The 16,987-nt window shown below is 43.9% G+C and overlaps 1 protein-coding gene across 3 annotated transcripts in view; it reads right to left on the reverse strand.

The window, feature by feature from the left end:
• Positions 1-16,987, reverse strand: part of LOC129704514 (FERM domain-containing protein 4B-like) — a 265,972-nt gene that overhangs the window by 115,993 nt on the left and 132,992 nt on the right. For all 3 annotated transcript variants that reach the window (XM_055647656.1, XM_055647657.1, XM_055647655.1), the window contains exons 2-3: positions 13,651-13,716; positions 7,801-7,895 (exon numbers count right to left, since the gene is read on the reverse strand). In XM_055647656.1, the coding sequence (XP_055503631.1) occupies positions 7,801-7,895; positions 13,651-13,716 (161 nt within the window). The remainder of the gene's footprint in view (positions 1-7,800; positions 7,896-13,650; positions 13,717-16,987) is intronic.

Consider the following 16,987-nt stretch of genomic DNA (forward strand, 5'->3'; position numbering starts at 1 on the left):
AGGGATAGAGAGAGAGGGAATGCCAGGGCTACCTGAAGTGAGATAAATCTAAATTTATACCACTGGGCTGAAATCTTGCCAAGCGAAATATGAGATGCTGTTCCTCCAATTTGCAAAGATATTATTTGTTTTATTAGTACAAAGTAACCTTGTTCGTAACCGACAAAATGCAGTACAACTCCAGTCCAACAGCTTCCACTGACTGTAATGAATGGATTTTGCAGCAAGGAATTAACTCTTTCTTGTCACCATTTGAAAATAACTTTGAGTCAAATTTGATTATTTGGCCTGGATTATCAGTACTAGGTGGTGGAGGAGTTCCTTCGGGCTAGTTTAAGAAGAAGCGGCAGGCCATTTACGACTGAGATGAGGAAAATCTTTTTCATCCAGAGTTGTGAATCTGTGCAATTCTCTGCCACACAAGCCAGTGGAGGCCAATTCACTGCATGTTCCCAAGGGAGCGTTAGATTTAGCTCTTAGGGCTAAAGGAATCAAGGAATATGGGGAACAAGTAGGAACTGGGTACTGATTTTAGAAGATATGTATGAATGGATGAATATGGATCACTAGAATAGTGAAAGGCTTGGATAGAGTGGATGTGGGGAGGATGCTTCCACAAGTGGGAGAGTCTAGGACTAGAGGCCATAGCCTCGGAATTATAGGACGTTCTTTGAGGAAGGAGATGAGGAGGAATTTCTTTAGTCAGAGGGTGGTGAATCTGTTGAATTATTTGCGTCAGAAGGCTGTGGAGGCCAAGTCAGTGGATATATTTAAGGTAGAGATGGATTCTTGATTAGTACGGGTGTCAGGGGTTGTTTGGAGAAGGCAGGAGAATGGGGTTAGAAGGGAGAGAAAGATCAGCCATGATTGAATGGCGGAGTAGACTTGATGGGTCGAATGGCCTAAGTCTGCTCCTATCACTTATGACCTTATGACTTCCAGGCATTATGGATTAGTTTAATTTGGCATCATTTTCTGGCACAGACATCGTGGGCTGAAGAGCCTGTTCTTGTGCTGTGTTGCTCTATTTTCTATGTTGTAAATGATGGCGTGCCCACCTTACACATATAAGTATTGAGTTAGGACAGGAAAAAAAGATTTCTAAATTACACAAGAATTGAACAAAAGCAAGAGATATGAACTATACGATACAAAAATATGTATTTTGCCACATGCTAATGTGCTTGCAAGCACAAGCAAGGGTGTGACTTTAAAATGGATGATAAATGATGGCACGGTGGGGCAGCGGTAGAGTTGTTGCCTTACAGCGCCAGAGACCCCGGTTCGATCCTGACTACAGGTGCTGTCTGTACGGAGTTTGTACATTCTCCCCGTGACTGCATGGGTTTTCTCCGGGTGCTCCAGTTTCCTCCCACACTCTAGAGACGTGCAGGTTTGTAGGTTAATTGGCTTTGGTAAATATTGTCAATTATCCCTAGTGTAACAGGGACCGTTGCTGGACTCGGTCGGCAGAAGGGTCTGTTTCCATGCTGTATCTCTAAAGTAGATAAAATCATGAGAGGAATAAACCGGGTAGATGCACAGAATCTCTTGCCCAGAGTAGGGGACTCGAGGACCAGAGGACATCGGTTCAAGGTGAAGGGGAAAAGGTTTAATAGGAATCTGAGCGGTAACATTTTCGCACAAAGGGTGGTGGGTGTATTGAACAAGCTGCTGGAGGAGGTCGTTGAGGCTGGGACTATCCCAACGTTTCAGAAACAGTTGGACAGGTACATGGATAAGACAAGTTTGGAGGGATATGGACCAAGCGCAGGCAGGCGGGGCCTCCAAATCTGAGGAAAGACATTATTGCCATAGAGGGAGTGCAGAGACGGTTCACCAGACTGATTCCTGGGATGTCAGGACTGTCTTATGAAGAAAGACTGGATAGACTTGGTTTATACTCTCTAGAATTTAGAAGATTGAGAGGGGATCTTATAGAAACTTACAAAATTCTTAAGGGGTTGGACAGGCTAGATGCAGGAAGATTGTTCCCGATGTTAGGGAAGTCCAGGACATGGGGTCACAGCTTAAGGATAAGGGGGAAATCCTTTAAAACCGAGATGAGAAGAACTTTTTTCACACAGAGAGTTGTGAATCTCTGGAACTCTCTGCCACAGAGGGTAGTTGAGGCCAGTTCATTGGCTATATTTAAGAGGGAGTTAGATGTGGCCCTTGTGGCTAAGGGGATCAGGGGGTATGGAGAGAAGGCAGGTACGGGATACTGAGTTGGATGATCAGCCATGATCATATTGAATGGCGGTGCAGGCTCGAAGGGCCGAATGGCCTACTCCTGCACCTAATTTCTATGTTTCTATGTTTAGTGTAGCTGGGACATGTTGGCCGGTGGGCAAGTGGGGCCGAAGGGCCTGTTTCCACACTGCATCACTCTATGACTCCAAGTCAATCTTTTAATTTCAACAGAATATTCCTGAGCAGATTTAGTCTGACATTAATTGCTTGAGAATTCAATAAGTAGTGCACAAGAGGCAATTATCTTGGCGATAACAAAGCAAGATTACTTTCCCTACTGATGTGGTGCAGTAAATAGATGTCACTGATATTCAACAGTTAACATTAGCTGGATTCAAAATTACAATTTACACCACAATGTGCAAACCAAATATATTACAATATGCAGAGACAATATAACATTTTCAATGATGCATTTTAATTTTGCCTCATTTAAATTGTAAAGCAGCATCATTAAATATATAATTGACTCATTTTTGCTGATTATTTTAATGGTGCCATAGTTGTCAGAGTGCAGCCTGACTCTCAACTCGACATCCAGGAAGGTTTTTTTTTAAACAAAGAACTGTGATTGGGAAGCAGCCCGTTCACCAGTTGTACAATAAGCACTGCTAACTTGCTCAATTTTACAGGATATTAGGGAATAACCTTCCAGTTTTTGAGTGTAAAATAGGATTCTCCCATGCTCATTTGCCAAGACCAACACTTGGCAGGACAAAGACTTCACTCAAGATAGAGGGGAAAGCCCATTGTATAAACACAGTCCAGCCTGTAGAGAATTGGTGCTAATAGAAGCAAGCGATCTATTCCCACAATGAGGGATGATTTCATGCCACACTTCGCAGACACTGTCTATTCTATTCAGAAGTAAATCTATTCACCTCTTAGCTTACTTATTTTTCAAATAAGGTTATTAATCTTTGTGAACATTCGCACAGAGCTGTCAAATTCCAAAACCAAATTTCACTCAGCCCACCGCAAGTGTAGCACAGAGTTGCTGCCTTGCATCGCCAGGGACCCAGGTTCGATCCTGACTACAGGTGCTGTGTGTACGGAGTTTGTACATTCTCCGTGACCGCAAGGGTTTTCTCCGGGTGATCCGGTTTCCTCCCACATTCCAAAGGTGTGCAGGTTTGTACATTAATTTTTTTATTTAGTACGGTGTAGGATTTATCTAGTGTACGCATGGTCGCTGGCCAGAGTGGACTCAGTGTGCCGAATGGACTGTTTCTTTCAGACTGAAACGTCACTTATTCCTTTTCTCCAGAGATGCTGCCTGACCCGCTGAGTTACTCCAGCATTTTGTGTCTATTGTTGCTGTAAGGCAGCGTCTGCAATTCCTTCCTGCACATCAAGCCAATGAAAACCGAGTTGTTATTTCACACTTCAGAACAATTAAATGTATAAGTTGAAACAAAGAGGAGCTGATGCTGGTTTACAGCAGAGATAAGACACAAAACACTGGAGCAACTCAGTGGATCAGGCAGCAACTCTGGAGAAAAAGGATGGGTGATGTTTCCGGCCGGGTTCCTTCCTCAGACTGAAATGTATAAACAGGACTGAACCCTGAATGTAAGGCCATTGGAACATGGAATTACTGAATGAATAAAATCTCAGATGCTCATTTTTACACTGACGCAGATTAATTGACAAGGCAATTTACCTACTTTATCTACTATAGCATTTTATTTCATTATAACAGCACAATGCCACAGCCAATGAGAGCTGCAGCAGAGATCTGGGTTCAATCATGATGTCAGGCGCTGTCTGTGTGGTGTTTGCACGTCCTCCCTGCAAATGAGTGTGCTCTGGTTTTCTCTTACATCCCAAAAGATGTGCGGATTTGTAGCTTAATTTGCCTCTGTAAATTACTACAAATAAGCTCTCTCTAACGTCTACAGGTGCACAGTAGAGAGCATGCTGAACGGTTGCATCGTGGCTTGGTTCGGCAATTTGAGCCCCCTGGAGAGGAAAAGACTACAAAAAGTAGTAAACACTGCCCAGTCCATCATCGGCTCTGACCTTCCTTCCATCGAGGGGATTTATCGCAGTCGCTGCCTCAAAAAGGCTGGCAATATCATCAAAGACCCACACCATCCTGGCCACACACTCACCTCCCTGCTACCTTCAGGTAGAAGGTACAGGAGCCTGAAGACTGCAACAACCAGGTTCAGGAATAGCTACTTCCCCACAGCCATCAGGCTATTAAACCTGGTTCGGCCAAAACTCTGATTATTAATAACCACTTTCTGTTATTTGCACTACCAGTTTATTTATTCATGTGTGTATATATTTATATCATGGTATATGGACACATTTATCTGTTTTGTAGTAAATGCCTACTATGTTCTGCGTGCTTAAGCAAAGCAAGAATTTCATTGTCCTATACAGGGACACATGACTTGAAGTGAAATAGTGAAGTAATAATCAAATTGCCCCTAATGTGCAGGGAGTGGATGAGAACGCGGGATAACATAGAACTGTTGTGAACAGGTGATTGATGGACAGAGTGTTCTTGGCAGGCCGAAGGGCCTGTTTCCATGCTGTTTCTCTAAACTATAAAAAACGTAACTAAATTATTAAATGTTAAACCAATATTATTTAAATTGACTCCATCTACACTTCCTCTTCTCCCATCTCCCATAGGTACACATGTGTGAAAACGTACACCTCCAGATTCAGGGACAGTTTCTTCCCAGCTGTTATCAGGCAACTGAACCATCCTACCACCAACTACAGCGTGGCCCTGAGCTACAATCTTCCTCATTAAAGAATCTCGGACTATCGTTAATCAGACGTTGCTGGGCATTATCTTGCACAAAATGTTATTCCCTTTATCCTGCATCTGCACACCACGGAGGGCTTGATTGTAATCGAGCTCTTCTGCTGACTGGATAGCACGCAACAAAAAGGTTTTCACTGTACCTCGGTACATGCGAGAATCGACTAAACTGAACTAAACTAAAGGGTTCCCTGAAACGTTCACACTGAATTATTCTGGTTTACAGTTATTTGGAAACATAAAAATAGAATTTTTACAAGAACATGAGAAATAAGAATCTTTGCTTCCCAGCATTAAAGTAGGTGTGGACTGCAGAACACCAATAGGAAACACACTCATGTTGAAATCCACCCGGAGTTTGCAGCATATCGCTGCCCTCTGTTTCCTTTCTTTCATTCGGGATGTGGGCGTTGCTGCTAAAGCCTCCATTTACTGCCCAGACCTGATTGTGTTTGGGAAAGTAATGGTGACCTGCCTCCTCCTTGCGATGTGTTGCAAAGGTGGTCACACATTGCACTTGGGCAAAGGCCTCTGGTACTTGGAGCCCGTCATAATCACAGAACGGCAATATTGTTCTGAGGCAGGATATCGTGCAATTTGCTGGAAGACCTGATAGTGGTAGCATTCTCACACACTATTGATGTATTCAAGAGAGAGTTAGATGTAGCTCTTAGGGCTAACACGATCAAGGGATATGGTTACAAAACAGGAATGAGGTACTGATTTCTGATGATCAGCCATGATCATATTGAATGGCGGTGTAGGCTCGAAGGGCTGAATGGCCTATCCTGCACCTATTTTCTATGTTTCTATTACTTCCCAGATGCTTGAGATTGCATGTTCCTAAGTTCATAGGAGCAGAATTAGACCATTCGGCCCCTCAAGTCTACTCCGCCATTCAATCATGGCTGATCTATCGTTCTCTCTCCACCTTCTCCCCATAACTATTGCACCCTCACTAATCAGGCGGCACGGTGGTACAGCGGTAGAGTTGCTGCCTTACAGCGCCAGAGACCCGGGTTCGATCCTGACTATTAGGCCGCGCCGACCAGCTATCCCCGCATATTAACACTATCCTAAACACATTAGGGACATTTTTTACATTTACCAAGCCAATTAACCTACATACCTGTATGTCATTGGAGTGTGGGAGGAAACCGAAGGCCTCGGAGAAAACCCACGCAGGTCACGGGGAGAATGTACAAACGCCGTACAGACAGCACCCGTAGTCGGGATCGAACCCGGCTCTCCGGCGCTGCATTCACTGTAAGGCAGCAACTCTACCGCTACGCCACCGTGACGGCTTGTAGGAAGGAACTGCAGTTGCTCGTTTACACCAACGATAGACACATTGTAATCATGTACAGTCTGTCCGCTGACTAGATGGCATGCACCACAAACAGCTTTTCACTGTACCTCAGTACACGTGACAATAAACTAAACTAAAAACTAAAGAGAGACACAAAAAGTTGGAGTAACTCAGCGGGTCTGACAGCATCTGTGGACTGAAGGAATTGGTGATGTTTCAGGTCGAGGCCCTTCTCCAGACTGAGAGTCAGGGGAGGGAGAAATCAGAGACCCTTCTTCAGACCCGAAATATCGCCTATTCTATTTCCCCAGAGATGCTGCCTGACTGGCTCCGCTGCTCCAACTTTTGTGTCTATTTTTAACTGTGATTCTGTACGACCGACAGCCCCTGCATAAACATGCTGATAAGATTAAAAGTTGCCTGGTTTTTTTTTGTTGCTCAAATTACACATGCAGTCATTTCTTGTCATGTTTTATAAGATAGGTAATGCTACTTATGAAAACAATATCCTTTCTGCTGTGAAGAAAGAGCAGGATATCGTGTTTCAAACCAACAATACTGACTTTCATATATATATATCGCGCAAAGATGGCTATGTCCTGAGATTGCAACTGGTTACATGTTCCTTTTAGTGACAATGTGAACACTGTGAATGCTGATAAGAATTCTTATTCAAAGTTGCTGAATTGCTAATGAACTATTTTAAACAGCAATATCTATAATCAACAATAACACATTGCTATGGATGTGGATACACTGTGGATGTCTCTATCATATGATTATGTACAGCCTTTCCGCTTGCTGCCTTACAGAGCTTTCAGCGCCAGATCCTGGCTACGGGTGCTGTCTGTACAGAGTTTATACGTTCTCCCCGTGACCTGCGTGGGATTTCTCTGATAACTTCGGTTTCCTCCCACACTCCAAAGGCGTACAGGTTTGTAGGTTAATTGGCTTGGTATTAATGTAAAAAAATGTCCCCAGTACAGGATAGTGCTAATGTGCGGGATCCCTGGTCAGTGCAGACTCGGTGGGCCGAAGGGCCTGTTTTTCGGGCTGTATCTCGAAATTAAAACGAAACTAAACATCTAAAGAGCTTTCTACTGTACCTTGGTACACATGACAATAAACAAAACAAAAAACTATCAACTGTGCTACGCAGCTTAGCTGCTTAATATTTGAAATTTGTAGGAAGGAACTGCAGATGCTGGTTTAAATCGAAGGTAGACACAAAATGCTGGAGTAACTCAGCAGGACAGGCAGCATCTCTGGGGAGAGAGAATGGGTGACGTTTTGTGTCAAGACCCTTCTCAGGAGATGTTTCGTGTCGAGACCCTTCAGACTGAAGAAGGGTCTCAACCCGAAGCATCACCCATTCCTTCTCTCCAGAGATGCTGCCTGTCCCGCTGAGTTACTCCAACATTCTGTGTCTACCTAGTATTTAATATTGTTAACTTACGTGTCATCAATAAATGTTATTCCAAAATATTCCTTCTCTTTGAGGTTGAAATGAGATGCCACCAGGTCTAACAGCTCCCTTGACAGAAGCTTAGGCTGAAAATATAAAAAAGACAATTAGTTTAACATGGGCAGTTCAAGAAAAAAATAAGTCATTTTATTTTCGTTGCATTAAGTTTGATAGTTATTGTCATCTTGTCTCACCAAAAAGCACATTTCCAACCTGCCCCTTCCCACACAGTACATTTCTAAAGTACTCGCCTCCTTTTTTCATTCATTCGATATATTTATGTTACAATGCCCTTTCTTAATTTTGGGGCCTTACGGTGACAATTTTAGTCAACATGGAAAAGACTTCTAAAGTAGCACTCAAAAGGTCAAAATCCTGGAATGATTTCTTTAGTCAGAGGGTGGTGAAGTTGCGGAGAGGATGCTTCCACCTGTAGGAGAATCTAGGACCAGAGGGCACAGCGTCAGACTAAAAGGATGTACCTTTAGAAAGGAGACGAGGAGGAATTTCTGTTATCAGTCAACTGAACCATCCTACCACCTTCTACAGTGTGATCCTGAGCTACAATCTAACTCATTAAAGACCCTCAGACCATCTTTAATCAGACGTTACTGGGCATTACCTTGCACAAAACGCGATTCCCTTTATCCTGCATCTGCACACCATGGGGGGCTTGATTGTAATCATGTAACGCTCTTCTGCTGACTGGATAGCACGCAACAAAAAGGTTTTCACTGTACCTCGGTACACGTGAGAATCGACTAAACGGAACTAAACTGAAGGTTCCCTAAAACGTTCACACTGAATTATTCTGGTTATTTAGAAACATAAAAATTGAATTATTACAAGAAAATTAAAAAGAAGAAACTTTGCTTCCCAGCATTAAAGTAGGTGTGGACTGCAGAACACCAATAGGAAACACACTCATGTTCAAATCCACCCGGAGTTTGCAGCATATCGCTGCCCTCTGTTTCCTTTCTTTCATTCGGGATGTGGGCGTTTCTGGCTGCTAAAGCCTGCATTTACTGCCCAGCCTTGGTTAAATTGTAAATAGTCCCCAGTGTGCAGGATAGTGTTATTGTATGTGTCATCGTGGATGTGATCGCTTGTCATCATGGATGTGATGGGCCAAAGGGCCTGTTTCCGTGCAGTATCTCTAAAGTCGAAATACTACCGCTTTTGGAATTTAACCTAATTTTCCACAAATAAGCGTGTGTTAAATAGTGAAGTAATAATCAAAAACATGTAGCAAACGTTGCAAATATAACCTACCAAATACGAAGAGTGAGGTGTCGGAAAAGTGAAGTTGTACTGTTGCTAAGCTGTATTATCGGCCCCTCTTCCACGTAATAGAATAATGAGGAAGATGTACGCTGGTGTCTTTAGAATAGAGGGTGCAAAGAACTAATGGCTGAACGACTGCCAGTTCTAAAAATGGGACTGTCATCACTCTATTTTGTTAGCATGGGAAGATACTAATCAGCATTTTGTGCGCCATTTGCAGAGCTGATAACAGCTCATTGCTCAGTCAAATATAAATTGGAAGATAAGTCCACAGCTGCATAGATATAGAAAGCAAACAAGTGGGTCGATAAGTGACTGACGTTGGTTGGAAAACTGGATAGGGCTCCAAGCCAATGCAACTCACATATATCGGGTAGAATCCATGACAGATGTTTAATGCTGAGCAAACAGAGATACTGGCTAACAGGAAAAGCCACTAATGTGTAGAGGAAGCAAAGGCATCCATCAACCATTTTCTCCATCTTGGCCCGTTAGCCTGTTAGGAACTATGTTTCTGCTTTAATAAACGTACTTTTACATTTATTAACAATTATTAATTACATTTGTAAACTTAATAAACTCGTAGGAAGGAACTGGTTTAAATCGAAGATCGGCACATAATGCAGGAGCTTCAATAAACGTATGTTTATTCTGAAGAAGGGTCTCGACCCAAAACGTCACCCATCCCTTCTCTCTTGAGATGCTGCCAAGTTACTCCAGCATTATGTGCCTATATTGATTTTAAACACCATCTGCAGTTCCTTCCTACAAGTTTATTAAGTATATTATTTAAGTGTGTAGGAAGGAACTGCAGATGCTGGTTTACACCGAATGCTGGAGTAACTCAGCGGGACAGGCAGCATCTCTGGATAGAAGGAATGGGAGTCATAAAAAGGTCCTTGACCCGAAACGTCACCCATTCCTTCTCTCCAGAGATGCTGCCTGTCCTGTTGAGTTATTCCAGCATTTTGTGTCTATCATCTTAATAAACTAAGTGTTCCGAACAGTAAAGATGAGGAGTTTCAGATTAATCTCCCGAAGTCCAGAAATGTGCCCAACGCCATTGAAGTAAGGAGGAAGATGAGAATCCTGTACCATGGATAAAAAATGTCACGTGTCCACTACTGTAGCGTCCTTAGAGAAGGCTAAGAAATGAGACTAGGAATTTGAGAAGTGATAGAAAGTGGAAAAGAGGTACTTTCATGTTGGAAAGATGTTGTGGTTGAGGGGAGGTGAGAAACGCTCGGAGTGAGGATAGCGAAGATGGACGCAAAATGCTGGAGTAACTCAGCGGGTCCTTTATAGAAACATAGAAAATAGGTGCAGGAGGAGGCCATTCGGCCCTTCGAACCAGCACCACCATTCATTGTGATCATGGCTGATCGTCCCCAATCAATAACCCGTGCCTGCCTTCTCCCCATATGACTTGATTCCACCAGCCCCTAGAGCTCTATCTAACTCTCTCTTAAACCCATCCAGTGATTTGGCCTCCACTGCCCTCTGTGGCAGGGAATTCCACAAATTCACAACTCTCTGGGTGAAAAGGTTTTTTCTCACCTCAGTCTTAAATGGCCTCCCCTTTATTCTAAGACTGTGTGGCCCCTGGTTCTGGACTCGCCCATCACTGGGAACATTTTTCCTTATCATGTTACAGTATCTGTACACTGTGTGTGGCTCAATTGTAATCATGTATTATCTTTCCGCTGACTGGTTAGCACGCAACAAAAGATTTTCACTGTACCTCGGCAGCATCTCTGGAGAACACAGATAGGTGATGTTTTGGATCGGGACACATCTTCAGACCTCCATGTCCTCCACAGATGTTGCCTGACCTTAGTTTAGGTTAGTTTAGAGATATAGCACGGAAACAGGCCCTTCGGCCCACCGGGTCTGTGCCGACCAGCGATCCACGCACATTAACACAATTAACACACTAGGGACAATTTTTACATTTACCAAGCCAATTAACCTACAAACCTATACGTCTTTGGACCTGCTGAGTTATTCCAGAACTTTGTGTCTTTTTTGCAAACTAGCATCTGCAGTTCCCTGTAACTAGTTGTTTGGCCTGTTCTACTGGGTCTGATTGCAAATTAATGTGCCATTTCCATCTCTTACCAAGAATTATTTGCCATGCAAAGGTTTATGAAAATTAAATGGGCAGTGGGATGATCCTACACAGACACATCCATAAATTCTCCTCCAGTATTTTGATCAAGGTGCAGGGTTATTTGTTGGGGAGAAAGAAACCTGCCCGGTTCAACATCACAGTGAAGCAGTGGTAGAGCTGCTGCCTCACAGCACCAGAGACCCAGGTTCAATCCTGGCTTTGGGTGCTGGCTGTGTGGAGTTTGCACATTCCCTGCAGGTGCTCTGGTTTCCTCCCACATCCCAGAGATGTGCGGGTTGGCGGGTTAATTTCTAGTGTTAGTTTAGTTTAGTTTACAGATACAGCGCGGAAACAGGCTCTTCGGCCCACCGAGTTCGCACCGACCAGCGATCCCCGCACATTAACACTATCCTGCACACACTAGGGACAATTTTACATTTACACCAAGCCAATGAACCTACAGGCCTGTACGTCTTTGGAGTGTGGGAGGAAATCGAAGATCTCGGAGAAAAACCACGCAGGTCACGGGGGGAACATACAAACTTCGTACAGACTGCTCCTGTAGTCGGGATCGAACGCAGGTCTCTGGCGCTGCAAGCGCTGTAAGGCAGCAATGTTACTCTGTGCCACCATGACACCCTAATTGGCCTCTGTAGATTGTTCCTAGTGCGTAGGGAGCGGATGAGGAAGTTGGATTACATAGAATTAGTGTGAACAGGTGATCAGTGGCCAGCTTGGACTTGATGGGCCGAAGGGCCTGTTTCCATGCTGTATCTCTAAACTAAACTGTATACACATCTGTAAAAATTTTACTTGCAATGATTACTCGCAATTATTGTTCAACTGAAAGTTCCTTTTGATGTAAGTTTGTAATAATAAAGCCATGCAATTTTTGCATATATGCATTTTGTGATGGAAAAGTAGATCCTTTTATTTAACTTTTTATTATGTTTTTTTTCCATCAAGTTTTATATTGTAATAAGTCATTTTCCAATCACAACATCAACTTTGAAAGCCCTACGGGACTAGTGTAGATGGGACATCTTGGACGGCATGGGCATGTTGATCCGAAGGGCCTGTTTCCGTGCTGTATTTCTCTATGCTATTTAATGCCAAGAAATGAAGGCATTTCTGTGAGCTGTTGCTGTCACCCACGTGACACAGTACAGCAATGAACCCTCAGGACATTATCTGTGGCTTGGTGATAAAGCATGTCATTATATTGATCCATTGCCACTGCAGAGTCCTGGACCATTGCGATAATTAAAACAAAAAATTCCACAGGCATTAAATGAATAGGACTTGTAAATTATTATTTGTCCTCTGCAGAATTGTGCAACGAATTTGCTTCCTAACTCCGTTATCACGTCAGGGAAAGTGGACAAATTTGAAATGCGGTCTCTCTCAAGGCTTTTTCCACAACTGGCCAATCCCTGGTTGTGGACTAAGATAACAGAACACAAAGTACGTGTGGAACTCGACGGGTCAGGGGTCAGGCAGCAACTGTGGAAAGAATGTTCAGGTGGTATTTTGGGTCGGGGTCCTTCTTCAGATTAATCATGATGTTTCGGGACCCTTACTCCCCCCCCCCCCCCTCATTACTACAATCATTCTGAAGGGCACCGACCCGAAACATCACTGGCCATTCCCTCCCGAGATGCTGCCTGACTGAGTTCCTCCAGCACTTTGTGCTTTATTCAAGACTCCAGCAACTGCAGTTTCTTCTGACACTCTTAAAACCACCAAACATGCTGCAAACACTCAGCAAGTTGGGCAGCGTCTTTGGACAGAGAATCAAAGTCTCCTGTATATCGGCGAGACCAAGCGCAGGCTCTGCGCTCATTTCGCTGACCACCTCCGCTCATTCCGCCTAAGCCTACCTGATCTACCGGTTGTTCAACACTTTAACTCCCCCTCCCATTCCCACACTGACCTTTCTGTCCTGGGCCTCCTCCATTGTCAGAGTGAGGCCCAGCGCAAATTGGAGGGACAGCACCTCATATTTCGCTTGGACAGCTTACACCCTAGCAGTATGAACATTGACTTCTCTAACCTCAAGTAACCCTCGCTTTCCCTCTTTCTCTCCATCCCAGTTCTCCGACCACTCTTACTGTCTCCTACTACATTTTATCTCTGTTTGCTTTGTTGTTACCTTCCCCCAGCTAACAATGATCTATTCTACATTTTCCTTGATCTCCATCCCCTTTGTCCTGTTTTCACACCTTACACTGCCTTATCTATGTAACTATGGAGAAATTGGTACGAGTCTAGATGGGGCACGGGGTAGTTTTCACACCTTACACTGCCTTAAAAATATCCACTGACTTGGCCTCCACAAAGCATCTGGAGTTATTTGTCTCTACAAGTAGAAATAGTTGATTACACTGTTACTGTGCTTTTTTGGTGCAGTTTTCTCTCCTTATTCAAGTCAGAGGGAGATATCCTACCTGAACGAGTAGCTCCAGTTTTCTGTCATCCAGGAGATTAACCTGACAGTGTCGACCTTCCGCCATCTACAAAAAGTAAAAAGAATGCACGTTAAAATTCTGTGTTTTATATAACTATCAAATAGTTTCACTTCATCGTGGCCACAGTGGCACAGCGGTAGAGATGCTGCCTTCCAGTGCCATGGACTCAATCCTGACTACGGTTACTGTCTGTGTGGAGTCTGTACGTTCTCCCTGTGACCGCGTGGGTTTTGTCCAGGTGCTCAGGTTTCCTCCCACACTTCAAAGTTTGTAGGTTAAATTTCTTTGGTAAAAATTGTAAATTGTCCCCAGTGTGTAGGATATTGCTAGTATACGGAGATGGCTGGTTGGAGCGGGCTCGACGGGCCGAAGGGCCTGTTTCCACGTTGTATTTCTAAACTAAACCAATATGAACATGTAAAAGATTTCTACTGAATTGAATTTAAACTCCCCAGCAGCGAATGTGGAGCCAAACATCATGCCGCCTATATCAATGATCCAGCCTACACGACATTAGTTTAGCGATTCAACCATGAAGCTGCCTCTTCCACATCTAGAAATTTATCTTTGATTCCAACAGTCGAGATTGAAAAATGGTGCAACACTGCCCAGGTGTTGGCCTGCCTCTTCTCTCTTCAATTTTCTGCCCCTCACAGCACAATCAGTCTGAAGAAGGGTCCCGACCCAAAATGTCACCTATCCAAAGGCAGATGCAGAAAGCCGGAGCAACTGAGTGGGCCAAGCAGTGAGAAAAGGAAAATGTGATGTTCGGGTCGAGACCCTTCTTCAGACCCTGTCTTCACCTATCCATGTTCTCCAGAATGGCTGCCCGATCCACCTGGTTATTCCAGCATCTTCTGTCTGAATCTGCATACAGTATTGTGTGTGCAGTTAGTACACATTACTTAAGGGCCTGTCCCGCTACATGAGTTTACCCAAGAGCTCTCCCGAGATTTAAAAAAAAATCTAATTCGTGGTAAGTATGTAGAATGTACGTAGCGGGTACGTTGGAGCTCGGGGGGGCGGCTCGTAACGCTAACGGCAGGTACTCGGGAGACGCAGTAAGCTCGTGAAGTTTTTTCAACATGTTGAAAAATGTCCACGACAGCCCGGAGTACCTACGAGCCGCTATTACCGTAATTTTCCGAGTTCGAATCGGGGGAAACCCAGGAGAGCTACCTCGTACAGTGGGACAGGCCCTTAAGGATGACCTTTAGCCCAGGATTATCCAATTACACTCAGTTATGATGCAATCATATTTCACAGGATTCCTTATCTTCTTATTTGTTTCGTTTTCCTTTCACTATCTCCAAGGATTTCCTTTATTTTATCCAGGGCAGCATCAGCATTATTTCCTTTGGTTACATTTACTGTTTTCAACATTAGATTAAGATGCAACTTTTCTTTAAATGTAACTTCTCAGACGTTGCAATCTTCAAACATGCAGAGAGAGCGGAAGGAAAATATTTGCACTAATAGCACATTATTATTTACCTTGAAGAGAATTTCAAAGCAAAATATTTACAATACATTAACTTGAAATTCAGACATTTTTTATACAGAGCTTGGCCTGAAAGAACAAATGAGAGGAATAACCATTTGATTTTATTTTAGTTTTGTTTAAAGATATAGCGCGGAAACAGGCCATTCAGCCCACCGCCATAAGTCTGAAAAAGGGTCCCGACCCAAAATATCACCAATCCATGTTCTCCAGGTATGTTGCCTGACCTGCTGGGTTACTCCAGCACTTTGTGTCCCTTTGTGCAATAATAGCATCTGCAGTTCCTGGGTTTTACAAGGCAACTGTTAACTCCTTAAAAAATATTGTACCGGCCTTGACTAAAACACTGAGCATAGAAGCACCCCAGTTCAGGAAAAATATCAAGGTACTGCAGAGCCGCCAACTCTCACGCATTGAGTGTGAGAATCACGCATTTCGCCAAATTCTCACGCTCTCACGCTGATCACAGAATTTCTCACGCCCTGTCGTGAGAAATTCTGTGTTCAACGAGAATTTCAAAACTAATATTAACTGTATGGGCCGCGGGGGTTGGAGAGCCGGGATGGATGGAGGGATGGAGCAGCAGGGGCAGTTGAGGATGGGGAGCCGGGGCTGGCGAGTGTTTGCCAGGCTGGCGATTGTTTGCTGGGCTGGCGTGTGTTTGCGGGGCTGGTGAGTTGCTCGCTGCAGCACTGGCCATGGAGCAGCCTCAGTGCAAGACTCAGGGCTGTCGGAGGCGTCGGAAGCGTTGCGCCGCTGCGGTGAGAGTCTCTGTGCCGAATTCGCCCTGGTGACCGGCATGGACCAGGGTGTGGCTCGGTGCATCCTGGAGGACAACCTGTGACTGCTGGAAGTGGGTACCAAGCACTGGGTAGAAGCAGTGGAAGATAGTGACCTTCCAATGGGGGTGGTTGGAGAAAGCATCCTGCTTGCCTGCTAGATTTTCACTTAATGTAACCGGACGTTTTATTTTTCTGGTGCCATTTAAACTTCACTTGGATTTCAATCACTTCAATGTAAAAGTAATTGGGAATGGGGAGCAATGGAACAAAAATTTGCCCTCGGTACATATTAACTATAATATAATAATGTATGCATGTTGGTAGGAGCGATCAAAACAAAGATCTTTTTATTATTGTTGTGTTATGAATACCACAGAAAATATTATGTACTCTCAAGATCACATTAAATAGAATATTATTGCTTAAATATATAGTTATTGGACTTTGCATTTCGGAAAAGTCCCAGCTGAGAGGAAGACAGCAAATTACTGAAAACATTTAGGGTGTAAATGACTTCAGGACAGTTTGTTAGGACAATGAGGGAAATGGTAACAGAATCCTTATACCAATTAACCAATCAATCAATCAATCAATCAGATTTATTCAACACCTACACAATAAAGTGCAGCGAAATGAATTTGCCAGCAGCGGTACAATAAAAAGAACACACAATACACGATCAAATTTAACACAAACATTCACCACAGCATTCTTCACTGTGGTGGAAGGCACAAAGTACAGTCAATCCTCCTCCATTGTTCCCCCGTGGTCGGGGCCATAAACCTCTGCAGTCGCCGCTGCAGGCGGCCAGATGTACATGTCCTCTCTTCTGGAAGGTAAGTCCCGAATCTGTGCTTCCCTACCGAAGACCGCAGCTTCAAGATGATGTAGGCCGCAGGCAGGCGGTTGGAGATCTTCTCCAGGGATCCCCGGCGTGGGATCCTGCTCCGGCTGGCAAGTCCACGCCGAGCCCGCTGCTAGAAGCACCGCAGACCACGGTTTCAAGATGTTGATTGATTGATTTAAGATTAAC

The sequence above is a fragment of the Leucoraja erinacea genome, chromosome 16 (assembly GCF_028641065.1).
Source record: "Leucoraja erinacea ecotype New England chromosome 16, Leri_hhj_1, whole genome shotgun sequence".
In the NCBI taxonomy this organism is placed as follows: Eukaryota; Metazoa; Chordata; class Chondrichthyes; order Rajiformes; family Rajidae; genus Leucoraja; species Leucoraja erinaceus.